We start from the raw sequence: 20,392 nt of genomic DNA, 5'->3' as shown, positions 1-20,392 counted from the left end.
GCCCAATGGGCGCGCAGGAGCGTGAGGGGAAGCGCCATGCAGCGGGTGCCAGCCTCCCTTTGCGGAGCGCTCTGGTGCGGCGCGGACCAGCTCTGCTGCTGCTCCCTCCTCCTCCCACCATGGCGTTGCCCAGCAGTTGACGTTTGGCTTCTCCCCTTTCTACCTTCTCCTCTTTTTCCAGCCCCTTTCTTCCCCCCTGCCCCGGGTCCCGGCTCAGGCACGTAGGCGGCCGGTACCGGAGGCACCGGGGTCCCCCCCGCCCCTCAGGAACAGGCGGTAGGAGTCGGGCCGGGCGGCTGCCGGGCGCGCCATGAACATCATCATCGGCATCGGCGGGTGAGAGCCGCGGGGCGGGCCGGGGGAGGGGGGCAGCCCGCCAGGGGACTGGGCCCGGCCCGGGCCCGCATCCCCTCCCGGTGCCGCTGCCGCAATGGCGCGGGCGCGAAGCGGGGGTGGGGGCGGGGGGAGGCGGCCCGGCGCGCGCACGTGGCCCCGCCGCCCTTGCCGACGGCCGGGCGCTCTCCCCGCAGGGTCACCAACGGGGGCAAGACCACCCTCACCCGCAAGCTGATGCAGGCCCTGCCCAACTGCAGCGTGGTGCACCAGGATGACTTCTTCAAGGTGAGGCGCCCGCCCGGCCGCCCCCTGCAGGCCGGGGGGGCCCCCGCGTGCTTCCGGCCCCCGGGCGCCCCCACCCCCCCGGCGCCCCCGCCATGCTGGGCCGGGCCGGGGCCGGCCGTGCGGCCGGGGGGGCTGAGCCTGCGCCATGTAGCCTGTCCCGAGGGCTCCCCGTTTCCCTGGAGCGCTGTGCGACGAGCTCGTGTCGGTGGGAAGATAGAGGAGCGGGCTGCTTTATCTGCGCCTCGTTACTGCTGCTTTTTATCGGCATGCAGAGCGACCCGGTGGAGGGTTAAGATTCCCCTTCCTAGCTGCAGGGGTCGGGTCTTGAATCTTGTTTTGAAATCGGTATCGAGCTTCCCAGTAGCTGTCCTGACCAAGCCGGTTTTTTTTTTTTTCTTGTCGCTGTTTCAGCCCCAAGATGAAATAGAAGTTGAAGATGGGTTCAAACAGTACGATGGTAAGGCTTTGCTACAGTTATCAAAGTGTAACTCAAAAACTTTAGAGTATTTTGATCCTTGACGTGCACTGTTTCTACTGACTACCGCTAGATGATACTTAACTGCTGCTTAACGATGGTTGTCTGTTTTGTCTTAGTGATTAGTGCATTAGATATGGAAGCTATGATGAGTACCATAAATGCTTGGATAAAAAACCCAGTCAAGTTTGAACGTTCTCATGGGATCAACAACACACTGGATGCCCAGATCTTGCAAGATAAGGACGGAGGAGATGAAACAGTCCACATTCTTATAGTTGAAGGCTTCCTGCTTTACACCTACAGGTAATCAAACCTGCCTTCCTACATTTTGATTTTTACATGACGGGCAAGCATCCAACAGAATAAAAAGAGTTAACAGTTAAGAGTTCTGAACCAAGACTTAGTAGCTGGTATTGATCACGGCTGAGTTCAGGTGTCACAGGTCCAAAGATAGCCCTAGGTACAGGAAACAGGTGTAATTCCACCTTTCTGTTTCTTGCTACTAATCAGTCTAGCTGTAACCAAACATGTATCTCTTTCAGGCCGCTGATTGATGTATTCCACCATCGGTACTTTCTTTCCATTCCATATGAAGAGTGTAAAAGGAGAAGGAGGTAGGTCTTTGAGTTCCCTTGCTAGGCCAGTAACAACCTGCTCCGTTCAAGACTCGTTTTTCTAAAGCTTTTAGATAAGAAAGGATAAACACTAATGCAGCTGCTCTGTTACAAGCCTGTAGCTTCCCTCACCCAAACCCAAAAGCTTCCTACCAAGCTGTTGTGATTGTGAGAGTAATGCTCAGTTTCTGCACAGATTTTTCAATATGCTTTCTCCTTTTCCAGTTTTCCAGTGATAGTGCTGCCAGGTCTCTTAACTATCATGGGGTTTTCTATTTGGCCGTATTGTTGTACACATTAACTCTTCTTAATGCAAATGAAATGTGTTAAAACTTGAAGTTACATTTCAGAGGAATAAGCAGACAGCTATTTTACTAAAAAAGCTTTGCTGACGCTTTAAGAAAGAGGTGGTTCATCAATGTTAAGATCAGTCTGTCTTGGGAATCCTTTTTGTATCTTGAACACTTAGGACCTGCATGTCAAATTCCAACTTTTATGGGGTATCTTCATGTTTGCAGTTTATGCTGACTACTGACTTCTGATAAGCTCAGAAACTACACTGCAGGCAACAGGCTTAGGCTGCTGCGTAGACAAACTGAATGAGCTGTCATTTCCCTGAACTGTAAATAGACTATTCTTGAATAACAATGCCTTAACTTACAGCTCAAGGAATTACACTGTACCGGATCCACCTGGATTGTTTGATGGCCATGTTTGGCCAATGTATGTAAAGCACAGGAAGATAATGGAAGATCTTGGAGTTGATGTGGGTAAGTCTTTAATGACAAAAGCACTTTTGAAAGATCGCTTTGTGGGAGTGGTTTTCAAACCTGGGATAGTTGTGCTGGTTAGATGCATGAGAGGAGCTGGAGCAAGGGGATGCCGTATGTTTCTCTGATACCTGTCAAGTGCATGCTCTTTAAATTAGGATCTGGCAGTATTACAGAAACATTGAATTACAACTCTCTTACTTTAATTTCTTTTAAGTGCACTTGAATGGAACAAAATCAAAGGAGGAGCTGTTTAATGATGTGTATGGACAGATCCAGAATAAGATTGAAGAATTACTTAACATGCAGGTACGTATTCATGCTTATAACTACAACACAAAGATAACCCTTTTAAAAAAGGCTATGTTGAAAAAGCATGAAGCTGTAACTTCAAATACGTTCCTGTGTATCTTCCTGTTTAGAAGTAAGCTGTTGCTGCCGATTCTTGTGAGTGAAGATGATTCCTGTTTGCTCTGCGCTGTCTACCTGACTGCCACTAAAGTTCCAGCTTCTGTGAAGACTCTCAACTCTTAAATTCTTCAGTCTTCCCTTGAAACTTGACTTATATATGGTCATAATTAAAAAGCACTTCCCCCTTGTCTGTTAACTTCATTTGTGTTTCAGGCTAGTATATGGCCTCAGATGATCTGTTTTCTCCCAGTCTCCTGGGAATTCTTTTCACTGTGCTTTTAACCTGTGAGAGTAAAACATTATAGTGGAACTGATGTTAAATGGCACAACTCTTAGAGGTAGGAGAGAGTGTGTATGTATCTATACACATAACACTGCTTTGAGTTTTCAGTAACTTGTATGAATTTCTGTAATCCCTCGAGTCAGGCAGCAACTATGCCTCTTGATAACAGGATTTAATTATTCTGTTAAATCCCGTGCACACACAGATTTCAGATGCAGACAATCCAGTTTAAAGTGAGGGAGAAAATTTTATTTTATAAATATACAGCTTTAAAATCACTGATTTCTGTAGATTTCAGTAGTGTTCCATAGCTTAAGGCAAGTCCTGTGCATACACAGGAGTAGTCAAAGCTGTTGGCTTACATAGAAAAGCAGTAGAAGAGCACATGAAGGATTCATCCTTACAAGGGGGAAAAGTGAATATAGGACAAAAGCTTGATTAAAAAAAAAAAATAAATCAGTGGACGAGGTGGTCCAAGAGGGAAGATACCTATAGATCCATTGTAAGATCAGTCATTGTTCTTCAAAAGGGTTTGTTCCACACAAAAACAGCAGTTACTTCAAGCCCAGATGCATCAGCTTCCTGACAGGAGCTGGTCCTCCCCAGTATCCCCTAGACATGGAGAAAGTTGTTTTGTCAAGTTTTATGGCTATACTATTAAAGTAGGGTTTGGGGGGGTGGTGAGGTGGTGGTGTTTTTGTTTTCCTGCTGGAAGATGCCATACTTGCTAAGAGGGGTCTGTTTTGGAGAATCTTTGTTTCAGTGCGGTTGTCAGTTGGGTAAGGGATTCCCTTCTGTGCAATTCAACTCAGCTAGTAACGGGTTCAAGCAGAACAAAGTGCCCAAAAAGTAAAGGTCTTAGTCTTGACTAAGAATGCACTTCTGTTTGCTTCTATTCTAGCAAGGAACTAAGCCAGAACAGTTATCTGTAACCTGGCTTCTTCCTGAGAGATCACAGCAGCTCTGCCTCCTCAGAACTGAAATACTTACTTAAGCAGCGCATTCCAGTAGAGAAAAGGCATCATATCGGCTTTCATGTGGTACATGGTTACTCTCTCCTTACTCTGGTCAATGGGAAAGGTCTCCAAGGGCTGAGCGTTGTAGTCAAATTCTGCTAGAATCACCTTGTTGTAGCCTGTTACTAGCGGGCAGGAAGTATATCCATCATACTGCAATGAAGAATATCCCCTTTCCATTAATTCAAGCAGAGTAAGTGCCAAAGTATTACAAGCCATGTGTTTAACGTATTTCGAAATGAGTTACGAAGACGTTTCTGCAGTTATAGCATTAATACCATTGAGTTTGGAAGGCTGCTAAGCCAATTACGGTTTAATAACCATAATACCAAGCCATTTTCTTTCCAACGCAGATTTGCTTAACAATATTGCTTAAATTAGAACTAATCTAGAACAATAGGGCTTTGTGTCATTAATTGCTGGTTATTACTGTAACCAGCAGAATAGGTGACCAGTAAGATCAGGATGAGAGGTGGTGCTGGCTTTTAACAGTCAGTATTTAAAAAGAACCTTGAACTAAGTTGCCAGAATTTCCAGAGGATCGCAGGAGTATGGATGATGACACTCAGGTTAGTGCCCCAAGGAATATTAATTCAGAAAATGAAAGCCAAGTCTCGAGAAGAAATTTGAACATAGTTACAGGCTTAACATTTTTTTTATAGTACAAAACCTCAGTTTAACTCCTTAAAATTCAACATTGTGCAGATGTGTTAGGTTTGGAAGAGTTTTCCTGGAGCAGGGATTATACTAGTCAACAGTTTTATTCTAAATAAGTCACCCACACTGATTAAGAACTCGGACTAAGCCTTTCAACTTGTATCAACTCAGAAGTTAAGGAATTAAATAGGTACTATTTTTTAATAGCAGTATCAAAAATATGAATTGTACAACTCGATTACTATTATGACATACAGCATTTAGCCATTTAGTACCCCAGCTGCTGCTGCAAAGCCCTTCCTGCCTTCTGGTTCACATGGTTTAGCTGCTGGCAAGACTTCCTGCGTGAATGGAGAAAACATTCATGATAAAACAAGATCTGTAGGTACCTTTTTAGTTGGCAACTGGTTCTTCATAACCAGGGAAATAGTTTTATCAAGCACTCCAGACTGGGCAGCTATATAAGAAAGGAAAAAAAAAAGAATTAAGGCTTTGTTTCAGGTAACAATTATTGTAGTTACTAAGGCAAACACTACTACCCAGGCATTTGGTTGGATGATTCAGCTGTAATTGAACTTCAATGTCAAATCAGTTTGGAAAGTTTACAGTCCCAATTTTTTTTTAAAAAAATAATTTTGGAATAATGCTTTGGCCTTGCTGTTGTAACATGCTAAAGCTGAATGAAACTGGAGCTGTATGTTTTATTACACTTGCTCAGTCTTCCCAAACGCTATGCTTCTGGCACTGAAGTTTTGTTTCATTTTCAGTGCTGTAAGGGAAGTATTCGAGACCCACTTCCTGGAATAGTTGACTTAACATTCTTCACGTTACACCAATCAGATACCATATAGCCTTTCTTTTTTTCCATGCCCTTATTTGCCTTTTTTTTTTTTTTCAGTTGTGAGACAATATGTCTGAAGTGCTTTTATATTGGACTCTATGGCTACAAGTACAGAACATGTGACTTCCAATAGTGACTTATCAGCTGACACATATGCATGAGCTGCTAAGATAGAGCAGAAAGTTTTGTTACTGAATGATGACAGAATGCAAGGGCAGTATACTCATTTCATGCCATTCTGTGAACACAGAAAATAGAATTAGTTCATCTGTGAGGCATTTGGAACAAGAGGACTGTGGGTTAGTGGCACCAGCACAGTCTGTAGCTAATTAGTTGGCCCAGGAGACTTGGGTCTTTTTGAAAGCTGCAAATAATTGAAGTCAAGACCTCAGGAGTAACAAACTAAACAAAAAGCTTACTGTCACTCCCACACTTTTCATTAGACACACACACGCGTGCACAACCTTACCTACAGCTGCAGCAGTTTTTGATGTTGGAAGGTTGGTGCAGTCTCCAATACCAAATACATTAGGATACTTCTTATGTTGTAGAGTTTCTTTATCTACGTCCACCCAGCCAACTGCATCTGCGACAGGACTGTTGAGGAGTACATCAGGTGGCCCCATTGGGGGCGTGACATGAAGCATTTCATACTAGACAGGAGAAAAAGGCACTCAATAGCTAGTTTACAGGACCAGATCCTACCTGGGTTGATAGAAGGCAATAAGCGCAGTGGGGAGAGGGATTTTCTAGTCTGGGGTTTTTTTTAACAACACAAGTATATAGAATGAAAATCTGCTCTCAGATTTGAAGGGCATCCTTTTATTAACATGAACCTTATTCAGGCAAGTCCATTTAGACTGGCATAACACCAATTTGCCTTCTTCCATATACACCCGAGACATTCCCAAGTTATACTGATAAGGCATACAGGACTCCAAGCATGGTTTATTAAGTATTTTTTTTTCTTCCCTCCACCTTTGTTTCAAGCTTTTTAATCTTCTGCTAAAATTAGAGATGGTACTCTCAGGAGGAAACAGCAGAATTATTATAGCATGGCATACAATGAAGCAGATGTTGTTACAGCATGGCAGTTATGTTACAGTATACAAAGAAAAGAAATAGGACCAAACTAGAGGCCCAAAAGCTCCTGACCTGATGAACTTCAGTCACTCCGGGCTTGTCCAGGTTTTCAAACACAGCTTCCTGCTTGTCTGCTCGAACTTCTATAAGGTTGTGCTTATAGTTAACAGCAATATTCCTCTCCTTTATTATTTCAAGCAATGCATCAGCATACTTCTTAACACCAAAAATGACACCAAGTGAAGTGTTGAACATTATGTTTGCTTTGGAACGTATTCCTGTCTGCACAAAGAGATCAAATTAGCCTTTTCTATTAAGAAATGGCAACAAGCTAGCAGACAAAAGAACTACGCTGCACTACTGAAGAGCTGATAGAGCTATTAATGCAGTTCAATTATTAATGAGGTATTAACATTAGAATTAATGCATCTCAGATGCAGCTGTTCCACACCCTGTTAGAAGCTAGACAGGATCATCTTTGCCCTTTCTGAGCAAGGCCCTGAGGACACCCCACACAAACTGCTAGTGAGAAGGGGTGGCTGCAATTCACTGATGAACTGCTGCGTGCAGGTTAGACACTTGTAGCAGCTTAGCATTATACAGCTTTCTGAAACCTTCACTTCTGTGCATTATTCAGGTGCTTGCCCAGTAGATCGCTCATGAAACAAACACATATGAACCCTGACACTTCCACTTGAAGTTGTCTTTTGTTTCTACTAAGCTTACTTTAACAGCCCTGCTAAGACTCCTAATGCTGAGACAGCGTGCCACAACAAGCAAGCACAGCCGCTTTTCAGACCAGCAGAAGGACAAATGGCAACAGGTATTCAGTACGTAAAGTAACAAGAACTATTTAATTCCAGCCTGTGTTATTTTAGTCCACCACCTGAAGTTATAAATTAGGCTGAGAACAGTTGTATCTGTAGCTCACCAGAAGCACAGTAAGCAGTTCTTTCCTTACGGATTCCGAATTCTGCAAGTTTCTCCAGTATTAAATATAGGCTATTCATGTATGATTCAGTTAACTTCACTTGGTATACATCAATAATAAAAAAAAGCAATGCAGTCCCTTCAATAATTCTGAGTCACATTCCCCTTGTGTGGTTTTCATGTGTTGTAAAGATAATATGAACCCCTTAGGCTAAGCCTTCCTTCCAACTGGGAAACAAGTGGCAGAGAGAGTAAAATACTTACTTTTCTCCAGTAGGCCTCTGATAAATACATGATCTTCTGAGGAGCCCCTGCACACTTCACTGGAGTATTTGGGAAAGTGAAGATAGCATTTCCTTCCTTGAAATCTTGTAAAGCTTTCCATGTTTTCTCTACCGTATGAACCGAATAATTGGAACCTATTTTAGGGTGATGAAAACCCTCAGGCAAGCCTTTGATCTAAGAAAACGAAATTAAGGTTTAAAGTACAGATGGCAAAAATTTTGTCATCAACGCCAAATATTAAATGCAGACTCCACAAACAGCTATTTAGGAAGCCTCTAGCAAAAAGAAAGCCCATACTCACTTGCTAATTGGCATTTTTGAAAATATGCCTACCAATCAAACAGGTATTTCCATTAGAATTTAGTAGATGTACATTTATTGAAATTACTCTAGTCTGCAACATCTGTAGCATAAGTGTTCAGTACAGACCCAGAGCCAAGTTTTTGTAGACTAGTGCATGAAACTCCGAATAAGAATATATAAAGTCACTGCCACATCATTGTAAGTAAAAATCATGTTAAAAGGAAAAAAAAAGGCATTACGAAACTGTACAAGGCGAGTTAAACTTTTCAATAGTCAGTTGCAGATACCTGTATTTCCTACAGTTGTTTTGTTTAAACTCAGCTGTCTCCAATAATGATTTCCATACTACTCCTACTATGCCTGACCATCTGCTTGTGAGAAAGGCAGTAAAACCCATTTCAAACTAATGGCTTGCGGAAATTCTGTGAGAAAACGGAGTCATGTTACATGCACTAAAATGTGGTTGGAACATTACAGTCTACACCAGGAAGTATTCTGTCGGTGAAGAAAAATATGAGTAACCATCCCTCTTTTTAAACTGGTCACTTTCATTTCAGAGCCATACAAATCTGTTACGATGAATTTTATGCACTGTAGAGTAATAGTGATTAACTGTATCACATGCCTTCTACTAAACGCTGGATTTAGTTTTATCAGGTTGTACTGAAGAGTTCTATATGAAGACTGAGAGGGTCAGTGGACACAATGCAACTCCTCATTCCACTGGCCAAATCACCAGAATTTATCTGGTGTGACTATAGTTAACTAAGACTAGCTCTTGCTTTATGTATACCTTGGGAGCTTTTCAAAGAGATACTCAAATATATTTTCTGGTACTACATCATATTCAGGTCAGGTTAAAACCATGGGAGTCAAATCACTCAAACATCTTGCCTTTGTGTTTTCCTCCTGCTATATATTGCTTTGTCATTCTTGTGCCGCACAGTGGTATTAACGTTTTCCTCTGAGTGCCACTGTATGAAGTGTACAGCAAACCTAACAGACGGGAAGGGCCCCAGGGCCTATTTAAACACAAACGTGGTAACTCAGCTGGTTCCTTCTGAAGAGCATCCTTTAAGAAAGCTGAGGGTGGGTCAAATTAATTCTGCAGGACAGATTTTACTGACTGCTGTATGTTCCTCGCTTTTGTTTACATTAGAGAGGCTTCGGTCTACAGTCAGCATACCTTATTATCTCATTATTACAGGCTGCCTCTAAGTTCTAGATTTGACTTGCTGCCCTACCTGCTCATACTGCCATGGAGGTGCAACAAAGCAGTCTTAAAAGACCTTCCCAAGGGTAATTTGGGTTATTACATAGAGATCTGTGGAAGCAGTAAAGTCATTAGGCTGTCTTCTGGCTCTTTAATTTGTATTAGCGTTCAATATCTTGCAGTAAAAAAAAAAAAAAAAAAAAAAAGAAGTGTACTGAAAAGCCATTTACTTTAGTCAATCATAAGGGTATGTGATGCCATTAAAACTAGTAAAAACATGATTACTGTAAAACAAATACCTTTTCATAATGCAGACTAATCCCAAGGGCAATTATCAGATACTTGTAAGATACCTGTTGTGTAAGGGGGGAAAAAAAGGCATTTTAGACAATACCCAAAACATTACCTCAAAGCAAACTGAAGTTACCTGACAGCAAGAGTCACAAGGGAAGGAGATACAGGGAGCATTATTAATGCAAGTGTTAAGCTCTAAGAATAATTTATAGTTACCAACTGCATTAGGAGTTACACACACAGCCTTTGTTAGACACAAAACTAAGCATCTGGAACAAAGTATTCTGTCTTTTGTGTTCAGTTCATTATAAACAGGGAAAAGATTGTAATGATATTTTAAGCTGATGTTATTCTAACCTAGTTATCTATAACAATTTTTAGTAAAAACAGATTTTAGGATAAGTACTTCTCATAAGACTAGGTGGAATTTCCTGGCCTCCTAGATGTTGGAGGAAGGTCTTGCTCGATAGGCAGTTCCAAGAGGATCTGTAGGAGGTGGACAGACAACTCATGATATGGGATAAGAAACCAAGAATAACTTTTTACATTATTACCTTGATATCATTCTCCAGCCAGACACAGTTCTTATCCGGATCCAATGCTGTAACTCGAGATTTGATCCACTCAACACCTTTAGGCATCACGCTGCCTGTTGGACGTGCAGAGGTTGCCAGCTGCTTGGCACCACCACCAACCAGGGTCCACAATGGCTGATAGTAATGAGTCTGAAACAGGTGTTCAAATGGACATTTAAGAACTAAGCAACTTAAAGATGAAGGCACATCACACCAAATAGGAAGTGATGTGTTCTTAACATTACGTTATTCTTAACAAAAGAGTTTTGCGTGACAAAGCTGGAGGGGTGCACGCATCTCTACTGTGGAGCAACAAATTTCACGCAAAGCCTTCTAAAAGATGGCTAGTTGGCTTCCTCTCCACAGTTAAAAATATGTAGGGTTGGAGAGGGATGAGAATCAGACCAATCTGGTCACCTGTGTAAAACACTTATGCTTTTCAATGCTTTATAGCAAAGGAAGACTTACCTGACTTGGCTCAACAACAGCCACATTTCCTGCCCCCACTTTCCTCTTCATCCGAGCACTCATGGTGATTCCACCAGTGCCTCCACCCAGCACAAGTACTTCATAATAATCCTTGGCAGCACACCTGGCTGCTGTATGTAAGCCTAAGGAGCTCATCTTCTGCATTCTTGGTTTCAGCAGCCACGCACCAGGATGGAGACAGGAACAAGACACTACTCCAATTGCTGACATATCCCAGTAAGTGGGAAGCTGCAAGATAAAGAAAGGCACCAGTAACAATTATGGAAGGTAGAATTTATATGCCTGGATGAGTCCTCAAGGCAAGAATTATAATACTAAACCTTTGTTGCAGCTAAACCACTAATTTGGAAATGGACTGTAACCAATTTAAGGAAAAAAAAAAAAAAAAAAAGTCAATCACGGCCTCTGCCAGGAAATTGAAATTTCATACAAGCAAATGAATTCTAACAAAGCATAAAAACATCTTCTGGTTATTGTGGCAGGAAACTGTATCTGACCCCATGCAATGCGTACACTGCAACTCCAGCTGTAATACTGCAGTCCTGAAGAGATTAGGACTGCAAAAAGGGACAAACATTCGCTAGGTGTTGTAGATCACTGAAATACTGAACAAGATAGCTGTGTGAACAAACCGGGTGCCATTCTGCTGACTGTAATACTAGTCAGCCAAATACATCCTAACGTTTGTATTTTAATGTTAGGATGTACCAGCACATGCACCCATCAGACATACCTGTTTTCTTAGTGCCTCTCAGGGATGCAAGCCGCTGGGGTAAGCATGCCGAGTTCTATGGTGCTTTGAGCAAAAGCACATGTGTTAGTCTGTTCTTGTGGAAGTAGTGAGCCCTAAGCCTGGCAGGAAAACAAGGTTCAATGAAACAAGAGTCTACATATTCCTAGACCTGGGATCTTTGAGCATAACCACAATACTTGGTTCTCTGTCCATAGTCGCCTCTTAGCTTTTACATCAGCAAAGCAGCTGGAAACGAAGGTCAGAAACCCATGCTTATCCTCACTACAGCTGACCCTGTCACCCAACTAGTGACAGCCAGAACCCTAAAGCATGATATATCTTGACAATTGTAGCACTGTACACAGAATTGCATTATCTAGAAGCAGTCAAGGTTAACCGAAGTTTCCCTCCTGCTACAGTGAACAAGAACTTTCCCTGTTCTAAATCCATTGTTTGCACATGCTGAATATCAGTTTTTAGCTTTTCAACGATAAAACAAGTATAAACTTATTTTAATTCAGTTCCTTATTGCCACATTGCCAATAAAGAATGAGTAAGCATTACAACCTGAAAGGCAATTTAGGACAAGACCTTCCTGTGTTCTATATCTGCTCCCTTTGTTTAATTCCTTGAGTCATCAGGCAAGAACTCCAGCTTTTGCACTCAGAAAGGGTAGAACTCATTTATGGTACTTAGAGACAGGAGTTACAGAGGGAAAATCTCAGAGGTGTCCACTGTAAAAACAATTGTAATCATTTTGTTTTGCAGAAAGTTTCAAAGGTTCAGACATACTCTTCCCATCCTCCTCCCCATGCAAAACAAAACCACCAACTCTAGAACCAGTTAGTTTCACTTTAGAAGGCTGTTTATTAACTCTCTAGTGCAGGGAGTTATTTAAAGACATGCACAGACTGCTCAAGCAAGGGAAGGAAGTTATTCTATCCCCAGAAACAGAAGTTACCTGATGGAGATGTGTCCTGCTTTCTCCAAGTCAGACAGACATTCGTTGTGAAGGGTAAGTTTTGCAACTTCCGTGCACAGGACAGTTTGAAGAGGGACGTCCTGTTTCCGGAAGCTTGCGAGCACAGGATTTTGCTTTGGGTTTTATTAAACACACAGAACAGGCACAGTGGCCTGCTGGTTAACACCACACAGCACAGCCGGACCAGGAGAACAAGACCTCATTTTTGTAATGCTAACTAAGGAATAATTACCTTCTCTGACCGTACAGATTTTGAAGTAAGCATGCTTATAAGCACACACAAAATGTACCTTAACTAACAGCAGCCTAATTGATGAGAATGCCGTATTACATTGCTTTTAAGTTGTTTCAGAGTATACAGAAACAAACAAGTGTCATTTGTAGACAGTTGTTTTAAAAAGAACAGCAAAATCCTTCATGTCCCAGAATCACAGGATGGTCGGGGCTGGAAGGAACCTCTGGAAACCATCTAGTCCAATCCCCTGATAAAGCAGCTTCACCTAGAACAGGTTGCACAGAATGGCATCCCGGTAGGTTTTGAGTGGCTCCAGAGAAGGAGACTCCACAACCTGTTCAGGACAGCCTGTTCCAGTGCTCTGTCGCCCTCAAAAAAAAGTTTTTGCTCGTATTCAGAAGGAACTTCTTGTGTTTCAGTTTTTGCTCATTGCCCCTTGTCATGTCACTGGTCACCACTGGAAAGAACCCAGTCCCATCCTCCTGACACTCACCCTTAGGATATTTGTAGACATTGCTATGATCCCTTCTCAGTCTTCTCCAGGCTGAACTGGCCCAGCTCCCTCAGCCTTTCCTCATAAAGGAGATGCTCCCGTCCCCTCATCACCTTCGTAGCCCTTCACTGGACCCTCTCCAGGAGTCCCCCGTCTCTCTTGAACAGGGGAGCCCAGGACTGGACACAGCGCTCCAGCTGCGGCCGCACCAGAGCAGACAACCTGTCAGCCACGCTCCTCCTAACGCACCCCAGGATCCCGTTGGCCTCCTTGGCCACCAGGGCATGCTGCTGGCTCATGGGCAACTTGCTGCCCACCAGCACCCCCATGTCCTTCTCCACAGAGCTGCCCTCCAGCAGGTCAGCCCTGCGCCTGTCCTGGTGCGTGGGGCTGTTCCTCCCCCGGTGCAGGACCCTACACCGGCCTTTGCTGAACTTCATGGGGTTCCTCTCCACCAACCCTCCAGCCTGCCCAGGTCTCGCTGAAGGGCAGCGCAGCCTCTGGTGCATCAGCCGCTCCTCCCCGTTTTGTGTCATCCCAAACCTGCTGAGGGTGCACTGTCCATCAGCCAGGTCAGTGATATTAAACTCTCAAGTTTGACAGCAGCTGCATGACTGAGTCTGCCAACAGCACACCAGCCCTCTGCTCTGGGCACCGGAGATAAAGGAGCAGGGGAATTACAGAACAGAAATGAAGGCAAAGGGGAAAATTCACGGTTTGATTGCTGAACCGAGCTGAAACTTTACGCTTTTACACGACCATTTTAACACACTGCACACTTACCCATGGCCCTGTAAACTACTCAAAACATGACGGTCGGTATTAGCCTTATATAGTGCAAAACCCCTAGACTGACGACTTCATTGCGCCACTTTACAATCTATTGCAGGGAGTTAGAACAAGTCAAGTTAGAAAAACCTTACTAGCAGGAGTAAAGATTACCGCGACCGCCCGCTGAACAGCCGGCCGCAGATTAACAGATCAACATCCCCGCGCAGGGACAGGGCCAGCAGCCCCCGCCCGGGGCGGCACACAGGGGCCGGGCAGCGCTTCCCGCCGGCGACCCCCGCCCCGCCGCCCCCGGCCGCAGGTGCCCGCTCCGGCGGGCAGCCCCACAGCGGCGGCGCTGCCCCGGCCGCGCTCGGCCCGCAGGCTGCCCCGGCCCAGAGCCGCCCCCGCCGCGGCCCGTCCCCCGGGGCGAACCGGGACCCCCGCTCCCTCCCGGCAGGGCGCCCCCCGCTCCCGCCAGCGCCCCGCACTCGCCTGCCTGCTGCGCCGCGGAGAAGGGCGGGGGAAGGGCCCGCCGCCGCCCCGTGCGCGATAAGCGCCGGGCGCTGCCAGCGGGCGCGGCGGGGCGGAGCGGAGCGCGGCGGCGCCAGGTGCTGCCCGGCGGCGGGCAAAGGCCGCGGGCCGGCCCGGGGGGGGGGAGCTGCGGGCCGGCCCGGGCTGGGGGGGGGAGCTGCGGGCCGGCCCGCCCCTGTGGTACCGCCCGCCGGGCGCCGCGGGACCCCCCCGTGCCGCCCGCCCTCGCGTAGCGGGCCGGTGGCGTCTAACGGCGAACGCCGGCGGCGGCACCCAGCAACAGGCTGAACGCAGCGTCGCGGCTGCTCCTCCTGAGGGTTTGGGCTAATTTTTATTCCCTCCCCCACCCCTCCCCAACTGTCCTTCCATCTTCAAACCAATTGCTCTTCCTCCTTGCCACCTCAAAAATCAAGCCTGGAGTCCCACCACGTTAAAATAAAAATAAATATGAAGGAACAAACCGAAGTCAAACAGAGCCCTAAGCTGCAATCAGGCTGTGCCCCCCCTGGGCGCACGGAGAAAGGGGGCCCTGCCAGCCGGGCAGGCAGAGCGCAGGGTGGCCGTCCCTCATTCCTGCTCAGCTCACTTAGCCCGCTGCTGAGCCAAGCTTTCAAATGTTTTTCCCAGAAACTTTATAGGGCCTCTGATTTATGGCATGGTGACAGCACAAAGTAATAACAGCTGTTAATCCACTAAGTTATGTTTGTCAAGCCAAAAAAAAAAAAAAAGTCACATGAAGATCAGTGCTGAAAGTAACATACACTGACAAAATTCCTTGTGCCAACTCACATGCATCAAGCAACCAACAGATCCAAACCACGCGTCAGGCCTTCCTTCTCGGGTTCACCTCTCCCCTCTTGGCACAAAGTTTCTGTGGAGGTAAAACTGCTCAGCCGATACACAGCCAGCTACGGAAAGTTATAAAGAAAGGGGGGAAGGTGCTGAGGAGTTCTGTGGGAAGATACCACGAGGCTGTTCCGCTGTCTGCATGCCACAGAAGCAGAAGGGAATGATGTTCTGCGGGGTGCCCATCCAAAAAGCAGCACGCGTCAGTCCCCTAGAGCATGCAGGCACACACGCTGCAGTCGTGCCCTGCGCTTCCCAACAAGAACAGTTTCTCTGTTCCAGCTCCACAGTTGCCATTCGTTCAGCACAAGTGCACTGCCACCCCTCACAGCCCGCCAGTGGCAAACTGGCTAATACGCGTCGCTTGCCTGTGCACTTGTCTTATGCTTTGTGTTCCTTTGAGTTTCCATTTGTAGAAAAGAAGCTTCAGTTGCTCCTCTGAACTTACAGCTGAAGGAAAATAATCATAAAGTCAAGCCTGACAATTTACCTCTGTTCTCACAGACGTTCCCTGCCAGGTACAGAGGTTGTCAGAAATGTGGCCACATCACTCAACATCTGAATTAGAACGACTCATTTTTCCTGCTTGTAAACACCCACGCTATTATTTCCCATCAGTGGCTGTTCTCACAGAAATACACAAAGTCAGTCCAAGAAGCAGTTTAGCAAAAGGTATCATGAATTTCGACAGAATACAAGTTACCTTTTCAGAGGAACTTCTCAGTATTTAGTACTTCCATACATGTCTGTGAGGCTTTTGTAATGCTTTCCACAGCTATGCAGAACCAGCTACACCAGGCTAAAATGTGTAAACATAATAAAAGTAAGAACGCCCAAAGTCAAAAGGTCTCCAAAACAAAGCATTTTTTTCCTGTTGCTTGCACAAGACTTGGCCCATCTAATACTCATTCCACAGAAGATCTGCACAACATTTATTCTACACAAAACCACTGTCACATAAACAAGGCCTCCCTCCCAATCTTCATCTAATGCCTTCCCTTTTCTCACTTTCTGAGTGCATCTGAAAACAAAACGCTAATACAAGTGCTTTTGTAAGTTTTGAAAGTTTCTAGATCCGGACCCCTGCCAAACCCTGATCTAAACTCAGCTGCATATTTGGCTGGCGCCAGCCAGGAAGTCCCACCCAGATCCATTTAGCATCGGTCACTCACTTCAGGATGACCTATACCAAAACCACAGCCCCTACAGTAGCTGTAACCTAGTGACCACTGGCACCTTGACATCTGAAATCATCAGGTCACCTGTAAGCAGCAACCCTAAACCTTAATCTAGTGGTCTTCTTCTATAGATAGAAAAATAGCTAAGTAGTTAAATTTGAATTTAAAAAAAACCCAACACACTTATTAGATCAATAATTATTAATAAATCACTTCTGGTGACAGTGCATTCCCATGCAGAGGCAAAGGCTCGTTTTTCAAAGCTGCTGAACACCCACACTTTCCTGGATTTCACTGGACAGAAAATGTACACATTGGGAGAATGTTTCTCACATGGGAGAAAACACAATCAGTATCTTTAAAAACATGACGTGGAGATTAGACATCTTTGTTAACACAAGTGACTTCTCTAAAGAGAAAAAAAATTACAGTTTACAGTCACATCTTTTGAAACACCCAAACTACCTATCTTTATAATTTCTAAGAGCTTATTGACTTCCTATTCCCAGCTACCCTGGTACAGTCTTTTTTTTTTTCCACATTTTTTGTTCTAAGAGGTTGATCCTTGTCCTTGTCCATGAGAAAATAAAGTTGTTCTTTTAAACGTATTTTTAGGATTGTCTTTAAATATTAAGACATCTTCTTTATACTTCCATGCATATTCCCCCCAGACTTATAGAGGTGGTCTGCAATTTTAATAATGAAATTACTTAAATGGACAACTTCACTTTGAAACAGACCACACAAACCCAACATGAAGAAACTGCTCTCTGGCAGCCCAGAGCCTAACGCTCCCACAGCGGCCAAGTCCAGACGGGATGAGAGGGTGGAAGCTGCTGTGGGAGGGCTGGGCACACTCCTGGCTGTACACCTCCTCAGGGCCACCGGCACCCCCGGCTGCGGGAGCCATGGGCTCACCAGGCAGCTGGGCTTTCCCGGGAAGCCTGGAGCATGCACCTCCTGGCCTGTTAATTCCACAGGACATCTTCAGGTCTGTCTAGGCTTAGACTTGGGTGTTCTCCAGGATGGGAATTATTTTTCCATAGAAAGTGCCTACCCAATAGCGAGCACCATCTCACATGAATTCTAGTAACACTGGGTGATGTAGAAGAAAAGCAGTAATTTCTTCACATCATCTTGGATATTTTTTTCTTAGAGATATTCTTCTTCTGGCATACCTCTAAATCATAGCATCTGTAAGGCTAACAAAAGAAAGCACTAGTAAACCCCCCAAAAGTAGACGCAGAACCAAAAGAGAACAAAATACATCTGCATACCAATGTGACTTCTACCCAGTTTTAAAGACTGGAAAACTAGCACCTGCAGCTGAGCACTGAAAGGGTGAAACCCTGGTTTCAGGCAGTGGGGTGGCAAAGAGTTTACATTAACTGTCCTACTGTTAACTCTGGCAGGCTCTATTTACACAGGATATTACTCTTTATGTGAGACCCCGATAACAAAAGAAAAAGCTTGCTCATCAAGGCAACAATTATATTGCTAATTTACAGGTACAGTACTTCACTGACCAGTACATGCACAGATCCCCTTGCTTTCACAGCAATGCTGGATCTATTTTCATTGCAAAACACAAAACAAAACAGATGCTTGTCTTTTGTCTTAGGTTCTCAGTATGAATGGCTTCTGTAAGTTACTGCTTTAGAGACTACTGCCTTTGCACATGTACAGATTTCGAAATTGTTCTTTTTCAAGCTTTAAATTATTTGCTTCATTAAGTTGCAAGTCTGTAAATGCTGAAAACATTTGTTGCACCTTCTCCGATTGCCAAGCAGGTTGTTCCATTTCCTTTCTTAAACCTCATGGCTGGACATCGTGGAGATCAATGGCCAGATATGAGCAAAACCAAGAAGGAAATACGGAGTTACCAGGTATGGCCAACATCTGTGCTTTAAAGCTACACAATACTTCATGAACAACATGTAGGTTATAGACTTGAGTTAGTCATAACCTCCCAAATCCGAGGATGCCAAGTTACCGCATAGAGGAAAACTTACAATTCTGCACACCAGCACTGTTGTGACGCTGCCAGGGACCCGTAACAGAGCTGTTCTTCCCACCGGTTTTAGTTCAGTCACCTACATGGAGAATATTTAAGAAAAATAAATTTCTCACATCGTAAGAGTTCTTGGCTGTGCTGGTATCACAAAGGAGTGGTCTGAAGAGATACAGCAGTGGTGGTGGTGCGGATGGAACTGTCCTGTCCTCCTGCTGTTTTTCTACAAATCATTTTGCCAAGGACTGAGAAAAGTAAAGTAAGTAAATGTACTTCAAATTACTGGAAAGTAGTGATATTTGTGCCAAAACCAAGTGTTTACTTCAACTTAAGCTTACACTTTGATTTACTTATCTATTAATTAATTTATTTATAAATCACCTTTTCTACATTCACATACCATTTTACTAAGAAACTTGGTACATACTGTTGTGCCTAGCATAAATAGCCATATATGCTGCTATAATTTGTATTCTTACAGATTTCCATCGCTAGCTCCAAGGCCTGCAAAGCTTTTAGCAGTAATTTAGCTATATTCACACAACTAATCCAACAAAGATCAAATAACCAATTAGATTTCATGAAGTTTGAAACCCGCTGACCCCTGCCAGGTGAGGCATTAAAGCGCCAAGCTGGGAACTACAACGCGGAGCAGCCAGCAGCGTCGCCAAGCGAGCAGTAGGTGGCAGAAAGCCCCTACCGGAGTAAGACTTGGAAGGCAGCCAGAGAGCTCTCTTGCCTGCTAGAATCCCAAGGAACAGCTCCAGAAACATTTACATTATTATTTACGCTATTATCACTTGGGTCATAGCACATAGAATAAAACCAGATAAAATATTCCGTAGCCATTTTTCCAAAAGACCACAAGTATTTGTCTTATAAACACGGCAAAGCTACCACCACTATTGTGAAGAAATCAGATTTCATTGTATTAAAAATTGGTTTATGTAAAGCTGTACGACTATAGGTGGGGGAAACCAAATTAAGCATCCAGGTTAACAACAGCAAACATAAAAGCACGGGAAACCAAGATTTCCCAGTTAGTAACAGTAATTCCTACATTTGTAGAACATTGCAAAATAAAAATTTAAGGAGTTACTTGCACAGTTACGTGTCTTCTGCTGCTATGACTTGACAGTTTAAAAACGAGTACACACAGTATGAAACACTACTAAAAAGACGACAGTTTTAAAGCTGTCTTTTTATGTTCTTAAAAAAGAGATGCAGGTAGCTGTGCCTCCTCATGTGGATGGAATAAAGTAAGAAAATGTCTAACACTACGACATTTATCTACTTGATCAGTAATTTTTTAAAAGGCAGGGAAAAGAATTTATATTACAGAAAAGTCATTTAGTAAAATTAGTTCCTTATTCATACAAACCCCCAGATTTTATTACAATTTTATGGGAAAAATTATCAATTACATTTTTACGTACATGTATGTGATTCCTCAGGCAGGCACCACAAGCTTTTATTCCTTTGATCAGAAATTATTCCAAAGAAACAATGAATTATGCAATTGCAAAAGCATCTATTTCTATGCTTAGAATTCTGTATTTTCAGTAAAAGTAGCCATGATTTTTGAAACAAAACAAAAAACCCGCTAGTTCTTCACAGAAAGACCACAACTAGAAATACTAAACAGGATTCTAGATGGGGGGGGAAGACAAATCAAGAAATACCACAAGAATTTAATCCCTATTTGGATACTGAGGCATCTAGTTTCACGTTATACTTTCACAAGAACTG

The 20,392-nt window shown here is 44.1% G+C and overlaps 2 protein-coding genes across 4 annotated transcripts; one reads left to right on the top strand and one right to left on the bottom strand.

Moving 5' to 3' along the window:
- Window positions 1–42: 42 nt before the first annotated feature.
- Window positions 43–3,095, top strand: LOC130152815 (nicotinamide riboside kinase 2-like). The gene is made up of 8 exons (XM_056346927.1): window positions 43–336; window positions 531–621; window positions 1,033–1,078; window positions 1,216–1,402; window positions 1,642–1,713; window positions 2,377–2,483; window positions 2,701–2,792; window positions 2,906–3,095. Exons 1-8 carry the CDS (start codon window positions 311–313, stop codon window positions 2,909–2,911), a joined length of 627 nt encoding a protein of 208 aa, XP_056202902.1. The 5' UTR covers window positions 43–310; the 3' UTR covers window positions 2,912–3,095.
- Window positions 3,096–3,404: 309 nt separating this feature from the next.
- On the bottom strand, window positions 3,405–15,093 carry SQOR (sulfide quinone oxidoreductase). Of its 3 annotated transcripts, XM_056346919.1 has the most exons (11): window positions 12,558–14,302; window positions 11,597–11,715; window positions 10,843–11,091; window positions 10,354–10,524; window positions 9,805–9,858; window positions 7,969–8,163; window positions 6,847–7,056; window positions 6,161–6,344; window positions 5,240–5,307; window positions 4,168–4,346; window positions 3,405–3,789 (listed from the first exon to the last, which is right to left on the bottom strand). In XM_056346919.1, the coding sequence occupies exons 3-11, from the start codon at window positions 11,071–11,073 to the stop codon at window positions 3,732–3,734; spliced, it is 1,350 nt and encodes a 449-aa protein (XP_056202894.1). In that variant the 5' UTR covers window positions 11,074–11,091; window positions 11,597–11,715; window positions 12,558–14,302; the 3' UTR covers window positions 3,405–3,731. The 3 variants fall into 3 exon arrangements, with proteins under 3 accessions (XP_056202894.1, XP_056202895.1, XP_056202893.1); XM_056346920.1 differs by lacking the exons at window positions 11,597–11,715; window positions 12,558–14,302 and adding an exon at window positions 15,070–15,093; XM_056346918.1 differs by lacking the exon at window positions 11,597–11,715 and having other exon boundaries at window positions 12,558–14,300.
- Between the last annotated feature and the right edge of the window lie 5,299 nt (window positions 15,094–20,392).

Source organism: Falco biarmicus, chromosome 7, assembly GCF_023638135.1.
Source record: "Falco biarmicus isolate bFalBia1 chromosome 7, bFalBia1.pri, whole genome shotgun sequence".
NCBI classification, from domain to species: Eukaryota; Metazoa; Chordata; class Aves; order Falconiformes; family Falconidae; genus Falco; species Falco biarmicus.
This window is presented reverse-complemented; position numbering and strand designations above follow the sequence as displayed.

Excerpts from the sequence above, each read along its gene's own strand:
- LOC130152815 (XM_056346927.1), top strand. The coding sequence starts at position 311 with ATGAACATCATCATCGGCATCGGCGG. Across the intron at positions 1,403-1,641 it reads TTCCTGCTTTACACCTACAG|GCCGCTGATTGATGTATTCC; the intron begins GTAATCAAACCT and ends TATCTCTTTCAG. Across the intron at positions 2,484-2,700 it reads AGATCTTGGAGTTGATGTGG|TGCACTTGAATGGAACAAAA; the intron begins GTAAGTCTTTAA and ends ATTTCTTTTAAG.
- SQOR (XM_056346920.1), bottom strand. The coding sequence starts at position 11,073 with ATGTCAGCAATTGGAGTAGTGTCTTGTTCCTGTCTCCATCCTGGTGCG. Across the intron at positions 10,525-10,842 it reads CTGTTGTTGAGCCAAGTCAG|ACTCATTACTATCAGCCATT; the intron begins GTAAGTCTTCCT and ends CACCTGTTTCAG. Across the intron at positions 5,308-6,160 it reads AAAAACTGCTGCAGCTGTAG|CTGCCCAGTCTGGAGTGCTT; the intron begins GTAAGGTTGTGC and ends TTTCTTATATAG.